Below are 19,482 nucleotides of genomic sequence, written 5' to 3' on the forward strand. Positions count from 1 at the left end.
GGGGATCTTTCCCTCAAGGCGAGGGCGATCCTTTCCCCGAGGTGCGGGATCATTTCTGTCAGATGAGGAGGACCCTTGCCCTGGCCATGCCCTGAGCATCCCTCCCTGTCCCCCGGGATGAGGAGAGAAGCACAGGCTCGGTCCCCGCGCCCGTCCCCGCCCCGCAGCACACCCGGACCGGGCAGTGTTTGCGGTCTCCAGGCAACACAGCGCCCGCTCCTGCCCTGCTCTCCCTCCCTGCTTTCCTCCTTCCCTCCCTCCATCCCTCCCGTCCCAGCCCCTCGCCTCCTCTCAGGTATCCGCGCTCCCCCCGCGCCTGCAGGGCCGGCCCCAGGTGTGCGGGATGAGGGGCAGGAGCCTCTTCCTTCCCCCCGGGTGGAAAACCGCCGAGTTTGTCCTTTCTCCAGGCCAAGGGAAAAGGTAAGGGATGAGCATCGAGGTGTGGCTCTGTCTCCTCCGTGTCCCCCGGCAGCGGCGACATTGATGATTAAAGATTTATCAGATGGGTGTCCCAGCCTCGTTCCGTGGGCAGGGAACGCTGACCACGGGGTGTGCGTGCTTTACCCTGGCTTTTCACAACACTTGGGCTTCCTGGCATCCGGCCTTTGAAAAGCTGCTCCCTCCAAGCAGAAAAACTTGTGTTCCAGAGCCCCTCGTGGCTGGTTTTCTGCTAAAATTCTGCTCCATGCTGCCCCGTTGCTGATTTTCTCTCAAACCTGTTCTCCACAGCCCCTCATTGCTGATTTTCTGTGAAAACTCTTTTCCACAGCTCCTCACTGCTGTTTTTCTGCTAAAATCCTGCTCCACAGCCCACTGTTACTGATTTTCTATCAAACCTCTACTCCACAGCCCCTCACTGCTGATTTCCTGATGAAACTCAGCTCCACAGCCCCTCACTGCCGATTTCCTGATAAAACTCAGCTCCACAGCCCCTCACTGCTGATTTCCTGATGAAACTCAGCTCCACAGCCCCTCACTGCCGATTTCCTGATAAAACAAGTTCTCCACAGCCCCTCACTGCCGATTTCCTGCTAAAACCCTTCTGCACATCCCCTCATTTCTGTTTTACAGGCCCCAGCCACGTTCCGCCCCTGATGCCGCCGGGTGAAGGTCGGAGCACAGGAAATGTCCCCCGAGGAGCTGGCCGCCCTGCTCTGCGGGGAAGGGGACGAGCACCTCTCCCAGCAGGAATTTCCAGCAGCCACCGCTTTTTACCTGGCTGCCTTCAGCTGCTGTGCCCCCACGGCAGTGCAGAGAGTGAACTCGGCGGGTCGCGCGCTCCGGGAGCCCGTGGTGGCCACCCTGGAGGCCTGGTGCCAAGGCGAGGCTCGGATCCCCAAGATCCAGAGCAGGAACCTGGCCGTGGTGTCCCTCAGCGTGGGGATAGCCGCAATTTTCCTCTCCACCCTGATCCCCAACAACGCGGTGGCCTCGGCGTACGAGCTGGAGGCTCTGCTCCGGCGAGGGTGCTGGGAGGAGGCGGTGAGCAGATGCAATCTGCTGCTGGAGGCTCACCCCGAGGCTCCCATGGAGCTGCTGCTGCTGAGGGCGCTGGCGCGGGTGCTCTCCGGGACGCAGGTCGGGAAGGGAATCCTGGATTACGTCCGAGCCTTTGCGCTGCGCCCGGCTGAAGCGGTGGCCTACGTGTGCAGCAGGCAAAGGGAGCACCTGCCCCGCGTGCTCCAGGCTTTCCGTGATCACCTCTCCTCGTGGCAGGAGGAGAGCCCAGGCTGCAGCTCCTCGGAGCAGTGGTGGGGCGACTGCTACAGCTTCCTGGCTGCGGTGGCACCGGGGCACGCCTGGGCGCGCAGGGCGCGGGCGGCTCACCTCCTGAAAACGGGCCAGTTCCAGGAGTGCGTGGCTGTCTGCACCAAGGCCCTTGAGGGCCTCTCAGCTGAGAACCTCAGAGGTGAGGACGTTCCGGCTCTGCTCCTGGAACGAGCGGCCGGGTATTTCTCCCTGGGCGGACGGACGCAGGAAATGATGCAGGATTTAGCTGCGGCCTTTGCAGCAGAGCCTGCCCAGGCAATGAAACGCTTCGAAGAGCTTTTCTCACCCTGTGATGCCGAGAAGATCGAGGAGCAGGTGAGAGCCGCCCTGGAGGGGAGGTTTGCAGCCTACAGGGAGGCTGTGCGTGCTCGGGCCGAGCTCAGGGGCAGTCGTGGCACTGAGCTGCTCCCTCCTGTCATCCAGACAATCCAGCTGCTCCTGCACATCTGCCCAGGGTCCAGCCGGGAGCTCAGCGTCCGCCTGGCAGACTGTCACCTCCTGCAGGGACAGCCCGGGGCCGCCCTGCACATGTGCGAGCAGCTGCTGGCAGCAGAGCAGAGCACTTACCACAACACCCTGCTGGCACTGCGAGGCTTCTGCTCCCTCCACGCCCAGGACCACCAGGGAGCCCTGCAGGACTTCCAGAGGGTCATCGAGCACGATTCCCCACATCCCAACAGCTGCATCAAAGCCCTGTGTGGGCGTGGGCTGATCCGCGTTTCTGGCGGCAGCAATTTCTTGACAGCCCTGGATTATATCACGGCTTGCCAGTTAAAGCTGGAAGAAACCGTCTTCACCATCAAGTCCTACGTGCCCTGGAACCAGAGGGGATTGCTGCTGAAGGTCCTCCAGGAGGAAGGACAGATGATGCTCCAGAAGAAGAGGTACCCAGGAGGCAGCTCAGTTTCCTTTCAGAAAAACCAAACAGGGCTGTGCACATTCCCAACCTTGAAGGTGTTTTGTTTTGTTGGCTTTTTTTTTTTTTTTTTTTTTTTTTCCTCCCCTCCAGAGACGCCCCTGGGGTTTTCCAGCTGGCTTCTCTCTTGGTGGAGCTGGACAGCTCAGATGAGGCGTCCCGGATCCTGTGTGCTGATGCCCTGTACCAGATGGGCCGTGGGGAAGAAGCCCACAAGATGCTGTCACTGGCCCTCTCCAGAAACCCCCAGAGAGCTCCCGTGCTGGCCAGGCTGGCCCTGCTGCAGCTCAAGAGGGGCTTTGTGCACGATGGCAACCAGGTAAGGAGCACCAGGGAAGCCTCATCCTCGGGGTCATTCCCTCCTCAACGGCTGATTTGCTGGATTTGTCCCAGACCGCGGTGAAATTGCAGATTCATCCCTGTGTTCAGTGGTTTGGGTGCATTTCCCCTTTATAACTAAACTTTGCTGTTGGGAGCTCTCTGAATAGCAACAGGGAGAGATGTGGCACGGTGAAACTCGGAGCCCACGTGCAGGAGCTCTAGAAGAGCTTTGAAGGTGTAAATATGGGGCTGATATTGCCATAAAATCACAGAATCACAGGAATTCGTATCCAAAAAGGCCACACAAGGACTCCCAGCTGAATCCAGCTCATCCCTCACGTGATTTTTAATGGCTTTTCTCTGCACTTTAACCAGGCAGAGCATCCTGTCCCTGGGGATAACGTTATAGGATTGGGAATGTTCCCTTAGAGGAAAGAAGGCCCAATGCAACCTCCCCAATTATCCTAATGGAGCGTTGGAGAAGAAAGACACAAATGCAGAAACTCCCATATCATTCTGCAGTTTTCTTTCTCCAGTGCTGATAAATTTTGCTGGAGTCCCTGAAAGCCGTTCCAGGAAGTCTGTTCTCCTACCCGGGATTACAAAGCTGAATTCCCAGGCTCTGCCATCAGAGGGAACCGTTGTATTTTTAAAAACTGCCATATAAATTCTGCTGACCGATTCGGGGGAAGGTGTTACTGTCAGCACGTCAGTACTCACTATGAAAAATAAAAGTTTGCTGCCTTTGGGAAGGCTGTTAATGAAGGGTGTGAGACTTTATTAGAGTGCTTCTCTTGGAAGTTTGATTTCCATCTGCAGCTTTTGCTGCAAGTTCTACAGGGAACATCTGAAAAATTCTCTTCAAAATGTTTTTATCCCACCTGCCTGTCAGATGCCAATCACTTTTATCTGTTGATAAAATGAAGTTATCGGTTCAAGGGATGTGTCTGCTACATCAGGATGTTTGTTCTTGCCCAGGCTTCTCTGGCTCAGATTTAAATATCCAGTCTCTGCTGAGCACTGTAAAAACCATTTTTTGATTCATTTTCATTGGAAATGCAGTTAAAAAGTGCTCGTTGAGGCAAAGATACCAAAGGTCAGACAGGATTCTTTTCCAGGAAGACAGTAGTTTGTGGGTTTGAATCCATGCTTTTCCCAGATTCCCAATAACAATACTAAAAATAAGTTACAGCACTTCCCTAATTTTCCATTCATTCACTGGGTTTGATTTTGTAGCCAAAAGGGTCACTGGAACCCTTGTGTTCCACAGGAACATTCTCTTTTTTTGGGCAATCATCCCATATTTATAGAAACACTCCACTGCCAACGTGAAGCAGATGCTGCCCAAAACAAAGCAGGCAGCACCAGGTATTTGCCCAGAATTATCTCCACAGCTGCAGTGGTGGTGAGGAAAGATAAGAATTCCTGTTTTCTCCAAGCTGCATTCACACCAGGGCCAGCTGAGGAGATAAACCAGGGAGATTTGAGGTCCTGGGCTGGCTGAAGCCCAGAGAGAGGTGGGGAAGCTGGGGAAAGCCACAATGGTGTCACACACAACCTCACATCTCATTCAGATCTTTCTCCGCTGCCTTTTCCTCTCCCATCCTTAAGCTGCTGACGAGACTGATCAGAATTGGAGACTCCTCCTGCCTCCTGCCAATCCTGGACATTTTCCAGGACGAGGACCGAAAGCTGCTGCAGAGCCACTGCCGCTGGCGAGCCCTGGCCATCCTGGAGGGCAAACAGGAGGGTGCTGCCATCAAAGAGGCCATTGCCCACCTGTCCTTTGCCATCCTAGCTGCAGGTAGGACAGCAGGATGCCCGCGGGGATCTGCTCCTAAGGGAAATCCCATGGGTGGGACAGGATGTCCAGATCTCCTCTGTCACCTCCCCGGTGAGGGCTGACACAGCAGGTTCACCTGGGCTGTGAAGTGGTGTAGTTAAACAATAAGGTAGTCAATTTTAAATTCATTTAAATGGGTTCGGCTCCGTTCTACAGGGACATCAACCCCTTTTCTGCACCCAGAGCAGAGAAGTGAATGCAGCCCCTCACACATTTCACCATCCCAGCTTTCCCTCAGGAGAGAGACCAGGCTGACATGGAAACGCTTCTGGCGTGTTCCAAGTGAAACCATGTTTGTATGGAAATCTGCCTTTCACTCTGAGCAAATGTTATGACAGCAGCACAGAGAAGAAGAGAGACTGGCTCATGGAAATGGAATAAAAACCCTGTTAATTGCTTGGAGATGGTTCCATTTCACAGCCCGTGCATTCCAGCTTATCAGCTCCCCACCTGCTAGAACAGATGCTTGTTAAGGAATAGATATTGTCTTTAGAGGAGCCAACTGGTAGAACTCCAGAGTGATAATAATCTTTGGTACAGAAGTTTTAGAGCAGATCAGGAGGGAGAAAAAGCCTCATTACTGCAGAGGAATTGCTTGGAGCTGTCTGGTGGCTGATATCTGCAGGCAGCTGCATTTGCTGACCTCCCTATGAAAACATATTTCCAGTGGCACTGATGATTTATCATCCAATATTGGATGCCACAGTTATTGATTGCAACCCTGGGCGTGTTAAGGTCCTTATTGAAATTGCCTTGGAAGGAAGGGACACGTGGATGGCAGGGAGAAAAACACTCTGCAGGCAGGGAGTGGAGGGACCAGGATTTTCACTGACAGCTCTATGTGTTTATTTGGACAGCACCCGTGTGAAAGCAGAGGAAAAAAAATAAAAATAAAATAAATAAATAAATAAATAAAAAAGGCAGCTCAGTATCACAAATCCCAGTGCATATTAATTCTGGCAGGGAATTAGTCGGTCCCATCTGGATAACTCATTTATCCAAAACAATGTGTACCTTCCCTGCCCGTGGCAGGGGGCTGGGGAATCTTTAAGGTCCTTTCCAACCCAAACTCTTGTGCGATTCTGGCCCCACTTTACTGAAACAGCCAAATGGCTTCATGCCCCCACTCTCACACAGTCTCAGATCTCCCTCTCAGGGCTTTCTCCTCTCGTTCGCGCTGCTCCCACTCCGGCCTGACACGGATCCTTTCTTCCTTTCCACTCATGGCTGATAACGCAATGGTAGGAATTCCACCTGCAGCGAAAATAAAGGACACTTCCACTTAAGCAAGCTCTCATTGTACTTCATCCTGAGGTGTCCTCAGGCCAAGTGGAGCTTTTCTGTGGCTTCCCGTGGGTATCCTTGCAGTAACCACGGCTGCATCCCTGTCCCCCAGGTGGCTTTGCTGAGGATTGCCTCCTCACCAGGGCCCGATGCTACGGGCACCTGGGGCAGATGAAAACGGCGATTTTTGATTTTAACGCTGTCCTGAAGGAGGAGCCCAGGAATGTGCAAGCTCTGAGCGGCCGGGGGTTTGTTCACCTCGCTCTGAGGCAGCAGAAGGTACTGTGTGGGGCTTTGCTGAGTTTTCTGAGGGTGTTGAACAATGTGAGTGTAAAGGATCACAGGATTTTTTGGGGAATCAGTGAAATCGGGAGTTTCTCACAGAATCTGGGCAGTGAAATGCTCTGGGTTTGGCTGGGTGCATGAACAGCCCACCTCAGGTTACTGATTTTCGTTCCCAAGCCTATAGACAGGAAGAGTAAACCTTGGCCATTCTGTTTTAAACCCAAGGAGTTTAAAACACTTTGCAAACACTCATTCAAACCTGCCTTTATCATCCACTATCAGCTTTGAAAATGGAAAAATTGCAGCACAAGGACAGGGAAGAGCAAAGTTCTTCCATGGCTCAGCAGAGAACAGAAAGCAACCAGCAGAACAAATGATCAATACCTAATTACTGCTTCCATTCCGTTCCTTGGTGGTGTTTTTCCACAGGAGGCAGTGCAAGATCTGATCTCAGCGCTGAAGCTGGAGGCAGCAGCAGTGATCCCAGCAATCCTGTCCTTGGAGCCTGACTCCCAAGGGCTGGTCACTGGGTGGCTCCTCCAGCACGGCAGGGCTGCCCTCACCCAGCTCGTGGCCACCAAAGACCTCCCAGGAGAAGAAACCCTCGGGGACCTTCTCACGGTGGCAAAAGCACTGACCAAGATCTGCAGGGCTGCACAGCATCACATCTTCTACACCGACGTCTTGATGGCAAGTGGTGAGTTCCAGTCCTTCAGCACAGGTCTGGCCTGGTGGGCGAGCAGGAGACGGATGGAAGGGAATATTAAACGTCAAGAGCGCTGCTGGGTGGTGTTGGATGGTGCTGGATGGTGTTGGGTGGTGTTGGGTGGTGCTGGGTGGTGCTGGATGGTGCTGGGTGGTGTTGGATGGTGTTGGATGGTGCTGGATGGTGCTGGTTAATGCTGGGTGGTGCTGGTTAATGCTGGGTGGTGCTGGGTGGTGTTGGATGGTGTTGAGTGGTGCTGGATGGTGTTGGATGGTGCTGGGTGGTGTTGGATGGTGTTGGGTGGTGCTGGATGGTGCTGGGTGGTGTTGGATGGTGTTGGATGGTGTTGGGTGGTGCTGGATGGTGTTGGATGGTGTTGGATGGTGTTGGATGGTGTTGGGTGGTGCTGGATGGTGTTGGATGGTGTTGGATGGTGCTGGATGGTGTTGGATGGTGTTGGATGGTGTTGGGTGGTGCTGGATGGTGTTGGATGGTGCTGGATGGTGCTGGATGATGTTGGATAGTGCTGGATGGTGCTGGATGGTGCTGGATGGTGTTGGATGGTGTTGGATGGTATTGGATGGTGTTGGATGGTGTTGGATGGTGTTGGATGGTGTTGGATGGTGCTGGGTGGTGCTGGATGGTGCTGGGTGGTGTTGGATGGTGTTGGGTGGTGTTGGGTGGTGCTGGATGGTGCTGTGCAGTGCTGGTTAATGCTGGATGGTGCTGGTTAATGCTGGGTGGTGCTTCTCAAGAGAAGTTTGAAAACATTTTGGGGCAGGGTATGACGTAATTAACACGTTTAGATGTGGACCGGCAGCCTGACCCCTGCCCTGCCGAGGTTTCTCTCTGCCTCTCTCCCCACGGGGTGGTTTCTGGAGTTTGTGCTGCTGTTCCCCAACAGGAAGGCACCAAGAGGCCCTCAGGCACCTGCAGGAAGCCTTTGGCCACCGTCCTGCTGAGGACTTTGCCAGGGCTCGCTTGGCTGTGCTGCAGCTGCAGAGCAGGGGCGTGGCGGGGGCAGCTGCCCCGCTCAGTGTCCTGGCCAGGAGAGATGAAGAGGACTTGGCTTTTCTCCTGAACTTTGTCGACACCAAGCAACAGCAGCATCTCGCTCAGGTACAGCCCTTTTCTTTGATCCCACATCCGTGGATTCGGTGGGGAGAGAATTGGGAAGCAAAACCGGGATTGCAGGGATTTCTCACTCCTTGAGAAGTGTGGGAAGAGTTTTATCAGATGGACAGGGCACAAATTGGCTTTTCCTCCGGCCAGATCAGGCCGCTGGAGCCAAACTTCTTCCACTGCAGTGACCTTGACCAGTCTTTAATGATCCATCATTGCCACATCTGAGCACTTGGGATTCTTTTTTTGGCTTCCCTGGCACAAAACCTGGTGATGCCCGCACTGAAATTCAGGGGGTGCGAGGGGCAGCAGGTAGGAATTTAAGAGATCACTGCTAATTGTTGTAGTCTGGGGGATACATGGGGCTCATGGACGGCTCCTGGAGAGGGGGGATTCATGTTTTGTTCATTTTCTTGGTAAAATTATACTGAGTGTTTCAATTCAGTGACATTAAGTGCTTCCATCTTTCTTGATTTTTTGAGCAACATTTAGGATTTTTCATATGCTCATATTTTTATAAAATGAAAGGCTTTGAGGCTGGTTTTCTTAGTTAAAACTGACACAACAATTTCAAGTAGCTCTGGTCCCCCCCAGGTATTTATGATTCAGCATTTTTTTCAAGTTTCTCCCTCAAAGTACACCCAAAAAATATCTCCAGTAACAAGACAGGAGAAGGTCAGATTGATGGCGAAGAGTTTTAACACTCAGCCAAGCATCTGCAATTCTGATTACCCAGAAGCTCTGTGTTCCCAGAATCAGTTTGCTTCCTTTTATTCAATTTGTTGCTGGTGTGCACCCTGGTGAGAAGCTATATTGTTATGCTCTCTCCCAGGTTATAATACAAACAACATGCTGATATCCTTAATGCAGCAAGAGCAGCCCTTGGAATGCATTTGAACAGAACAGCAGGAGGATATAAGTAAACAAGTATTAATTTACCAGTCCCCAGACATGCCCCATTACGGAGAAAAGAGCCCCTCTCTTCTAAATAATGTAAAAAGTTCAGTCTTAGGGGGAAGAGTTGGAAGATTTCAGAGGCAATTTGCAATCTTCCACTTTGGAAAGTTTGATAAAGGAACAATTGAGGCTGTGGCTGGGGAGGCCCTAAGGAGGTGTCTGTAAATGAAGACATTTTACAGCTGAATTTCCCCTGCTGCCACATCGCTCCTCCTGTGGGGCTCTCACAGCCTGAGGCAGCACAGGAGGGATGTTCTCTGCTGTCAACAAGAAAAGAAAAAATGAGAAGGAAAAAAACAAACTAACATTTGTATCGCTTGTGCTGCACTGACATGTGAGAACCCACTGGTGCCACAGGTGAGTGAAGCCTTTAAAACAGGAGAGAAACTCATTGCTGTCTCTTTTTGGGCAGCTGTGTCTGAAATAAAACACCTCACTGAGGCTTATTTATCATGAGAGATTCCTCTGCTTGTGACCAGGCTGATTTCGAAACTGGAGCCCGATACCTGTGTCAGAAGTTTGAAAAGAAAACAATGCTCTCTTTCATCTCGTGCTTTTGTTCGACTAGTTAATGTTTGAACTCAAGCACCTGCAGGTTTTTAGATGTATTTTGTGGCCAGGGGAGGAGTGTGTGCTTTCTGGGGTGGGGAAGGAATTGTTTCATCCACCTGCCCATTGTCTCCAAGGATTTCCCAGCAGCACTTCCTTTGGACCGCAAGGTTATTCTGGTTTGTGAAAGGAAGATCTCAGTAAAAGCAAAATTTAAAAAGCTTACAGACAGAATTAGTGCTAAAATTCCCAATGATGGCCTGACTTTGCCAGGGTTCCTGTGCTGGGAGAGGGAGTTTTCTCTGTTCCTGAATTTCCCAGGTAGGAAAAGGAGAGTTCAGACCTCACACCCAGTCTCAACGTTCCAGCACAAAAGCATCTCTGCCATATTGTTCTTTGAGTATTTGGAATTGCAGGCATTTTAAAACCGTGTCATCATTATCCTGGAGCCAGGTCTGAAGAGCTAAAAATAGTTCTCCATAAGCTGAATAGGAAAGGGTGGAGGAAGGAGAGAGCTCCTTGATGTACTCTTCTTTTTTTTTTCATGGAAAACAAAGCAATAAAATTCTCCCATTATTTATAGTCCAAGGGGTCCTACGCTGAGAAATTTGTAAACAACTGGGAGAGCCCCATGGGAATAGGAATCTGAAAGATTTATTAAGCTGCAAAAGGTCAGAGGAAGGGAGTTTGCTTGCTGCTCGTGCAGCTTCAGCCCTTGGCTTTCCTAAGTCAGGGGTAAAAGCACGGCTGATTCCCAGCCCCTCACACAGATCCTTGGGGCTGCAGCTCCTGTGGGTATCCAGATTCCTGCAAAAAGTGTCTCCAAAACTACATGGTCTGTGCCAGAATTAGGTGAAGTTGCCATTCCACATGCCCTTCATGGCACATGCAGGTGGAGAAGGGAAGACTTGTTCCAAACTCTTCTGGAAACACCAAACCCTCTCCCAAAGCTCCGAGTTTATCTTTGCATCCATTGGGATTTACTGCTCAGGGATTAACCCTTGGCCATGATTCCATGTCCAGTAAACTCCTCACTCGTTTTCTTTATAAGGAATTAAGCCTTGGTCATATCATGAGATTGGTCCCTAGGGACTGGAACGAAAAATGCCACAAAAGTATGTGTATGTTCAGTCCTTTACACTCCGTGAGGTGAATAGATGGGAAAAAGGGACACAGAGACCTAATCCAGGGATCCACTCACAGCCCTTTCCAGGTGGCACCTGAATTATTTCAGTCTGGAAGCCAAAATCCGACTTTTAGTGACAAGTTGGACTCGAGTTCCCCTGGAATGCTCTCACAGATTTTCCTGCCCTTCCAGGTCACCTGCAATGAGGCTGATGACCAAAATGCTTCTCCAAGGCCACGTGCGGGGAGCAGCTGAACTCAGCTGTGCCATGTCCTTCTGGCTTCCTTCTTCTTCTTTCCCTGAGCCTGGTTTTCATTTATCTCTGTTAGGAGATAATGTGCAAGTTGCTGATCAATCCCTCCCTGTTACACGCCAAAAATGTCCCAGCTCAGGTCCCTTAAGTCAGGCAGAGCCAAAAGAGAATCCAGGATCCAGCTGCCCCACCTTGCTCCATCAGCAAGGGTGCAAGGGAATCCTTTCTTTTCAGATGGGGTTTTTCCTCCAAGTGTGGCAGGAGAGGCAGAATCTCGTGGCTTGATCTGGGGACTCTCAGGGAAATGTGGAGGAGCCCAAGCAGTGGCTCAGTGAATAAATGCAATATTCATTGTGTGGTGCATGTAAGTGCAATAAATGCAATATTGCTTGTGGTGCAATAACCCCAAATGTCCCCAGCACTGAAACCTCCAGCATCAGATTCGGCATTCAGCACAACAACAACAACAATTGTGTTTTCTTCTGCCTCTGAGACAACAAATGCACCTTAGAGGCTGAAAATGACAATTTAACTACACAAACATAAGTTATCTTGAGGAACAGCGCTGCGTTCCTCGGAACAATGTGATCCAGAACTCTGGAATTTCTAGGGGAATAAAAACACCTTCCCTTGCCAGGATGCTCCTCACGCAGCTGCAATTCCACCTTGATCCCTGGTTAAATTCCTGCCACTGAGGGGACTCTTGCATTGAGGAGCTGTCTTAAAGACCTTTCAAAGGACCAAGTAAATGTGCAGCTCTTTAAATGTGCACAAGACATCTGAGATGGGTTTGGTCAGGCTGCCTGAAAACTTACGGGGCCAGAATTGTAAAAGACAGGTGTTGACACTGTTTGGGGACAGGTCCTGTTGATATTCCTCTGTGTGGAAGTTGAGAGACTCCTTAATAAATATGACAATGTCATGCAAAATAGAAAAAATAATAATAATAAAAAAATAAATTAAATATATATATATATAAAATGTGCATTATAATGAAATAATTGGGGCAAAATTCCTCATAAACCATGAGAGGAGGCTGAATTATTTCACTAATCTCACTGCTCTCAGATGAGGCGCTGGGATCTGCCCTGCAGTATTGATCCCTTTCCTGCAGAACCTGCTTTCCTCAGTCCTGGCGGTCAATTCCAACCTCAGTAAGCCAAAACAAAAGGGGCACACAGAGAGGCTGGAGGGCCTGACCTGGCTGTTGAGTGTGGCTACTGAGACAGCAGCTGGGCTAACTGGATTTCTGCATCCCCAGGCAGGAGTTACCCATGAAATGAGGAGGATGGAAATATTTATCCTTCGCTTGAAGCCTCATCTTGTTTGGCCCAGCCTTTTGTAAGCCCTCAGCTGCTGATGGCAGCCTTGTTTATAACTTGAATATTCCACTCTGCTGCAGCACGTTAAAAGCTTTATTTATTATCAATAAAGGGAGATAATGAGAAATCCATTTGAGGCAAATAGTTCTAATGGAGTTTTCTTTATTGACCTCCATGAACCGAAAAATTATGTGGCTCTTAGGGCCTTCTCTATTTTCTTGTTGTTGTTTTTCCCTTCAGATGAGGGCAGAGAGTTTAAATTGCACTTGAGATTAACAATTAGCAAAGCCACCAGTTGGCCGCTTTTTTTTTTTTTCCCTACAGCTTAGGTAAGCTCCAGTAGAGACAAAAAAAAAAATCGTTTTTAGAACTTGCATTTGTAGGGCAGCACCTGGGGATGTTGGTCCAGGACAGCTTTTTTGTTCACCATTCCTAAGGAATGTAAACAAATTCAGAAGAAATTCTGGCAGGCAATGCAGAAACTTCAGAAGCTCCTGTGATAACAGCAACTGCCCAGCGAGCCAGGAGCTTTATATCTTATCTTCATGCAAAAACACACCAGTTACAAGTTCTCCAGCCAGATGCAATTCCAACGTTTGAGCAAACAACTAAGATTTCTTAGTGCCTGTGTCTATGACCAGTCCAGACTAGATACCCCCTGTTGTTTTTTTTTTTCCTTTATTAACCAACACGGATTTCCTCTGTCCCCGCAGGCAGCAGCGCAGGAAGGGAAGGTGCTGATGAAAAGCCACCACCACCAGCAGGCTCTGGGCTACCTCAGCCTGGCTGTGCTGGCCAGCAGGGCCAGCCCCAGGCACCTGAGGCGCAGAGCTGCCTGCCTGATGCGCCTGGACAAACACGAGGAAGCTCTGAAAGACATGGCAAAAGTGATCCAGGGGCACGGCTGCAGCAGCCCAAAAACACGGGCGGGGGATCACTGCTGCCAGGGCTTCCTGCTGCTGGCGCTGGCGCAGGAGGAGGCAGCAGTGCAGCACTACATGCAAGCCCTGCAGCTGGACGAGCCCCTGGCCCTGGGCACCATCACTGACTGCCCGGGCAGGGAATCTTTAACCAAAACTTTTCACAAAATCGCGCAATGTAACTTCGAGAAGCGGCGTTACGAAGAGGCCTGGGAAATCGCAGACTGGGGGCTTAAAATTGATAAAAGTTCCGAGCTCCAGAAGCTGAAAGCAAGACTCAAAAGAGAGGCGTCGAGCTGTAGCATACATTGATTTCTCTGCTCGGGGATTTTCCAGTCTGGTTGTTTTCTGGGAGGCTGCAAGAGTGAAGGAAAAGGAGAGAGATGGGAGATGATATTAATAAATATGCAATAGACGTGACATTGAATGTGGGACAGCAGAATTAGGAGTAGAACGTTTGAGGCAGCAAAATAAAACTGACCAAGAGAGTAAATGAGGAAAAAAACCCGCAATTTGCAGCATTCAGACTTCCTTAAAAATATTGTGGATTATGTAAACTCCCCATTGTGAAAAAAAGCCTTTTTTTTTTCTGGCTAAACAAGGAATTCTCACATACGGGTTCCAGTCCTACTGAAGGAAAACATTCAAATCACTTGCAGCTCATGAATAATAATCAAGCATTTCCTAGCTATTTGATGAGCTTTAACACGTTCTGTTCACTCGATTTTTATGGGTCAGTCCAAGGGTCGGTCCAAAGTAACTCCTGTAAGGTGTTTGTGCAGGCCCATCTGTGTTCCAGCCCACTCCTGGAGGAAGGATCTGCCTTGGTGGGAATGCAGTGGATTTGCCAGGATCAGCACCAGTCCTGGGGATGGGGCAGCACAAACACCAAATAAACTGTTCTACCGCCCCAGGGAACAGGGAAATACTGGAGAAGGTGAAGGGTGACACTGAGCAGAGACCAAACATCCGCTCCAGGCTTCACCTTGGATCCCCAGCCCCCGTGTCACCCTTTGCCAGGGCAGGCAGCGGGATCAGCTCTTCACAGGGATGTCTGCCAGAGCTGCTGGATCCCATCCCTCACACCCCTGGGTGCTCAAGCCCCAGAGCCAGCCCTGCAGCCCTGCGATGCACAAGCACGAGGCTGGAGGCTGCATCCAAGGTGGGATTGATCCCAGCGCTGCAGCATCCCTTCCTCCTCCTCCTCCTCCTCCTCCCTGCTGGACAGCTCGGAATCAGCCCCTGGCAGGCCCAGGAGGGCTCGTCCTGCTCTCCTGTGCCTGTTTTCCACCTTTCAGGTGGGCTTGGGGCACCCCGGGGGCAGCGCTGGGACATCCCTGCGGATTCACCTGCGTGATGGGAGCCCTCAGCTCAGTCCAGAAGCAGGAAGGACCCGAGGTGGGAGCAGCAGCTCCTTGCTTTGTTTTGGCTGCTCCGAAGGCGTTGTCCCGATGTTTTTGGAGTGTGATAACAGAAACAGAAACTACCGCTGAAAACAAAGATTAAAGCAGCGCTGAGGACTGCGCTGCTGCTTTGATTAGGATGAAAGGGAAGAGGGAGCGTTCTCTTTTTTGTTGTGCTGCTGTCTCAAAGGCAACGTTCCAGGGTGGAATTTCATTCAGCAGCTGTGGGATCAACCCATAGCAATGACAGCACCTGGAACCTTCCACCTTTCCCTCTTCTCTTCATGCTCCTCTTTTCTGCCCTAAGAGCACAGGTAAAACTGGGTTTCTTGCCCTTCAAATTCGATTTTAATCCTGGTGACACTGATGAGGATTTTTCCCCCTAATGGGCATCATGGTGCTGTGGGAGAGCTTCTTTCCAAGCATGAAATGATATCCTTAAACAACAGATGACTCCATTTGCAAGTTGGGGAAAAAAAAGAAATTACCATGCTTTTCTTCAGAGTAAATTCTCTGTGTCTCGAGAAATTTTTGAGAGGTGGTTGTTTAGGGCTTTGGAATTTTTTTCTGGAGGTCTTACCATTATGTAAAAACAGGATATCCCACTTTTTTCGGACCGTGGAAAGCCCTGGGAAGACAATCCAGTTGTCCTGTCCCCCAGAGTAATATACCTCCATTAGTCTGGAAGTTTGGGACATTTTGGCCTGTACTTTTTGTTAAGCAATGTATTCTCCTGGACGGAATGCATTTATTGCTCCTAAAGGATTTTTTTTTTCTTCCAACCAATTTTCTAGGAGAGGCCTTGGAGCAACTTGGGGTAGTGGGAGGTGTCCCTGCCCATGGCAGGGGTGGAACCAGGTGAGCTTTAACCAATCCATAATCCATCATTCTATGATTAGATAAAAAGCATTAAAAACAAACAAAGAAACAAACACCAAACAACAACAACTGGTTCTACTTCCTCCAGATTGAAGAATCTGTCAGAAAAACCTGCAGTGGTCGTTTCTGTACCTTTCTTTAATGTTCAGCTGCGATTCATGGGGATTGGGGAACCGCTTCCCTCTGCTTTGAAACCCTTCCCTCACCCTGTGCAAGCAGCCCAAGGCTGAATACTCAGCAAAGGAAATTTTTTGCTCCTTGTACAACGTGCTGTAGGACACACCCTCAAGGAATTCTGCTGTAAATGTCACACAGCTGCGAAGAATTCAAATATATTTATATTAATCAAGATTAATGTAATCAAGAAGAAAATACGGCCTAATAAAAGATGAAACTGGATACCTGTTTGTAATCCAGCTTGCAGCTGCGGTCATTAATTAATTACAACTTAAATATCTGAATTTTATTCAGCTCTGAGCTCTGCACAGACACCACCAACCATTTCTTTGCTCTCCATAAATTTTTGCTCCTTTAAAGTATTCTGCAGCCTTAATAACTGTGCTGCACATCATCACCAGGTAATGAAGGGTGAAAGAAAACTGTGAAATCACGGTTGAGAATGTTCCTGCACAAACAGAGCCCTGCCAGGCTTGCCCCTCTGAAGTATTCAACATTCCTTCTAAGTGTGTGAAAGGAAAATCAGATGTGAGAATATTTGCATCACAAATAGAGTTAGACAAGGGAAGTTTCCTGACCTCCTGCTCTGCAGTCCAGCAGGCAAAGAACAGCTTAGAAATGATGGCAAAGTGTTTGGAATTAAATATTCCACTGGAAGCTTTTCCTCGGAGTTCAGGCAGAGCTAAACTTTGAGCTTTTGTGATCTCAGAAGGTTTAATTTCCTTTTAAACCCCATCACTGCCATTAATTTTTCCCATCTCACCTCGCCATGCGCTCCCAGGTACTAAGGGGATCTAAACACACGAACCGACTCCTGCAGCTGCTTTGGAAGCTGACACATCCCCAGGGAATTCATCTTCCTGCCTTTCAGCCCAAGTCATTGTGCTTCCCAGCTTCAGAGCGTGGTGGAAGTGTGGCTCTGGATCAGCGCCACGCAAACCCGGGAATTTAATGAGCTTCCTTGTGCCCGAGTGAGGACAGTCCCCTTGGCTTGCAGGGGCAGATGTTTCACTCTAATGACAGCTAATCTGAAAGCCATTTCTTTTGCCATCATGCCCCTGCAGAAGATTATTAACTGTTATCCTCGTGCTGCTGCTGCATCCAGCCGCTCCCAATTTGCCAGGGCTCCGAGGAGTCGCTGTCACCAGAAATTTCACGTGTTACATGAAATTATCACTGCCGCTGGAGCCTGCCTTTGGAGCCTTGGCTGCTTCAGCTGGATTTCAGCCACGCTGGTCTGTGCTGGGGTCTGCTGCTTCACTCAGCCGTTGCTCAGTGGCACCTTAAGAAAAGTCCATTATTTAGGAGCATTCCAAAGCTGTGGCATTCAGGAGACTCTTTCCCCTCTGGCTCCTGCTGTGGATTTCAGGAATGACTTTTCCATTTCCATTTGTTCTGTCAGTGCTGCAGAGACTGCACCTGCCCACAGGAGTGTACAGACACCCCTGAGCACAGGAGCAGTGGTTTATGGGCTCCCAGAAATGCCAGGAGGGCAGAAAACAAGCACAGCTGGTACTGCTGGTTGTAGCTCTCAGCAGCTGAGGAGGTTTGAGGATGTTTGGGGAACAAATTTCCCCCCCAAATGGGAGGCTGGAGAACATGAGCCAGTCCCAAAGATGTCAGCAGAGAGTGGAAACCACTCATGATCACAGTGATGCTGTTTTTAGCTCCTCACTAATGAACCAGCAATTGAGAAAAGTGAGAAAGTGAGAGAACAGCTTCTGTCCTGGCCCTCCCTGAATCACAGCCTGGTGCTACCGACTCTCCTGGTCCCACACCTCAATACAAGTGTGGAACCTTCACCTCTAAGACGTGTGCAACCAGGTGATTTCCAATTAATTCACTTCCAAATTCTATTTTGGGCACAAGATGCTTGGCCAAGACCTCCTGGAAACCTTGAGAAGCCTCCCTCATGTCCCTGAGAGCCACTGAGGACTTGTTCTGTGCCAGAGCAGCTGTACTTTAGGTGTGCCACCACCCAACCTGATCATTTTTGTGTTTGTATGTTCCCTACACAACCCCAAAAAAGTCAGGAGCTGCAGAGAATGAGCAAGAATAAGAATTTCCCCCTGGACTGTAAAGGAAATTAAGAGCAGTAGCTGATAATCAGTTTGCATGCCTCATTCCTGAACTGCATCAGTAAACGAGAGAATGTAGCTGTAAAGCCGGGGGGGGGATTGTAGGAGGGAGCAGGAAGCACATGAGGATGTTAATGATTCCATTCCACCCTGGTTTGCATTTTCTTACACCCCTCAGTTGTGCTTTCATCTCCAGGTGGGCGCTGCCACACCAGAAACTTTTCCTTGGGGGTCACCTGGAGCGAGGGACCCAGAGGCCCCACAGAGCCCCAGTCTCAGCTCCAGACCAGTAGAGGATGAAATGGGAAACTGACAGGGATTAGCATTTCCCCACTTGAAATGACCATCTCAGAGAGCCCTTTGATTGCTTGGAAACCTCAGATGTGCCATTGTAGGACATCCCAGCGCTGGCAACGCGCTCAGTCTGTTCTCTGGAAGTCGCACTCAAATCTGAAATTTTTGGGAACACCTCTGAGCGTCTGTCACGGTGTAGGGTTTGTTCTCTTGCTGTAGACTTTAACAATGGAAACAATGATTCCTTGCCATGCGCTAACTTTTGCAGCCTTGCCAGCAGGATTTTTGCAATGTTGTTTCTTTTCTTCTCGTGCATTGTTTGGCCGCTCGTGATCTGCTTCCTGAAGTAAACAGGTAATTAGCCATCTTCATAAATTGCCCCATGTCCACACCATTAATGTGCTTGGATGTTTTAATTGATTGCATTCTCAAATGGCTCGGATGGCTTAAATGCGAGCTAATGCAATCCAATTAAGTCCCCTAATAAACCTGCCTGATGAACTGCAGGATAATCACACATCAAGCACAGATGTAGAGGAAAATGTCACAGAACTGACAGCTCAGAATAGCCATTTGGAAAGATCCAACCCCTTCTCAACAGGGAAACTGGGGAATATTCCCTCTAACTGGTGCTGGATTTGGTCCCCAAGACCTGATCCAACACAACCTTTAAGCACATACTCACATCAGTTCCTATGCATAAAAACTTTTACAGAGAATCACAGAACAGCCCAAGTTGGAAGGGACAGCACAAGGTCATCTGAGCCAACATCCAATGGGAAAAGGGTCCTAAATAAGATTATCCAGCACCCTGCCCAGCCTGGGAAATCTTGTAAACTTCCAGTGAGGGGGGCCTTATCATGTCCCTGGGGAGGCTCTTCCAGTGATTGATTATTCTCACAGGAAAAAAAAAAAAAGAAATCTTTTATCAAGATTAAACTTTTCCCATTCCAACGTCCTTTTGGCCCTCGTCTCCCACACGAAAAGTATCAACTCAATATTCACCTCGAGGGAGCACAAATGCAAAGGAGATTTCAGGTGCTGTGGGGAGGGGGCGGCTCTTAAAAATATGATTCCAACAAAATTAGCTGAGGCAGCAAGAAGTGAAATAAACTCCTGCTGGGATAGGATGTGAAGTTCCAGTAGTGCCCCACAGGCAGCTCCCTTGAAGATGGCGCAGTGTCTTGTGTCAGCTCTGGAGGTCTTTTCCTCAGCCCAAACAGAGATTAGGGATTTAATGGAGCAATCTGTGTGAAATTCTCCGCTCTGTTCTGCCA

General features: G+C 49.7%; 1 protein-coding gene across 1 annotated transcript; it reads left to right on the forward strand.

The window, feature by feature from the left end:
- The first annotated feature begins 1,125 nt into the window (after positions 1-1,125).
- TTC34 (tetratricopeptide repeat domain 34) lies at positions 1,126-13,942 on the forward strand. The gene is made up of 7 exons (XM_040084874.1): positions 1,126-2,731; positions 2,782-3,005; positions 4,619-4,811; positions 6,247-6,413; positions 6,849-7,116; positions 8,030-8,244; positions 13,168-13,942. Exons 1-7 carry the CDS (start codon positions 1,126-1,128, stop codon positions 13,684-13,686), a joined length of 3,192 nt encoding a protein of 1,063 aa, XP_039940808.1. The 3' UTR covers positions 13,687-13,942.
- Positions 13,943-19,482: the final 5,540 nt, after the last annotated feature.

This window comes from Hirundo rustica, chromosome 22, assembly GCF_015227805.2.
Source record: "Hirundo rustica isolate bHirRus1 chromosome 22, bHirRus1.pri.v3, whole genome shotgun sequence".
Taxonomy (NCBI): domain Eukaryota; kingdom Metazoa; phylum Chordata; class Aves; order Passeriformes; family Hirundinidae; genus Hirundo; species Hirundo rustica.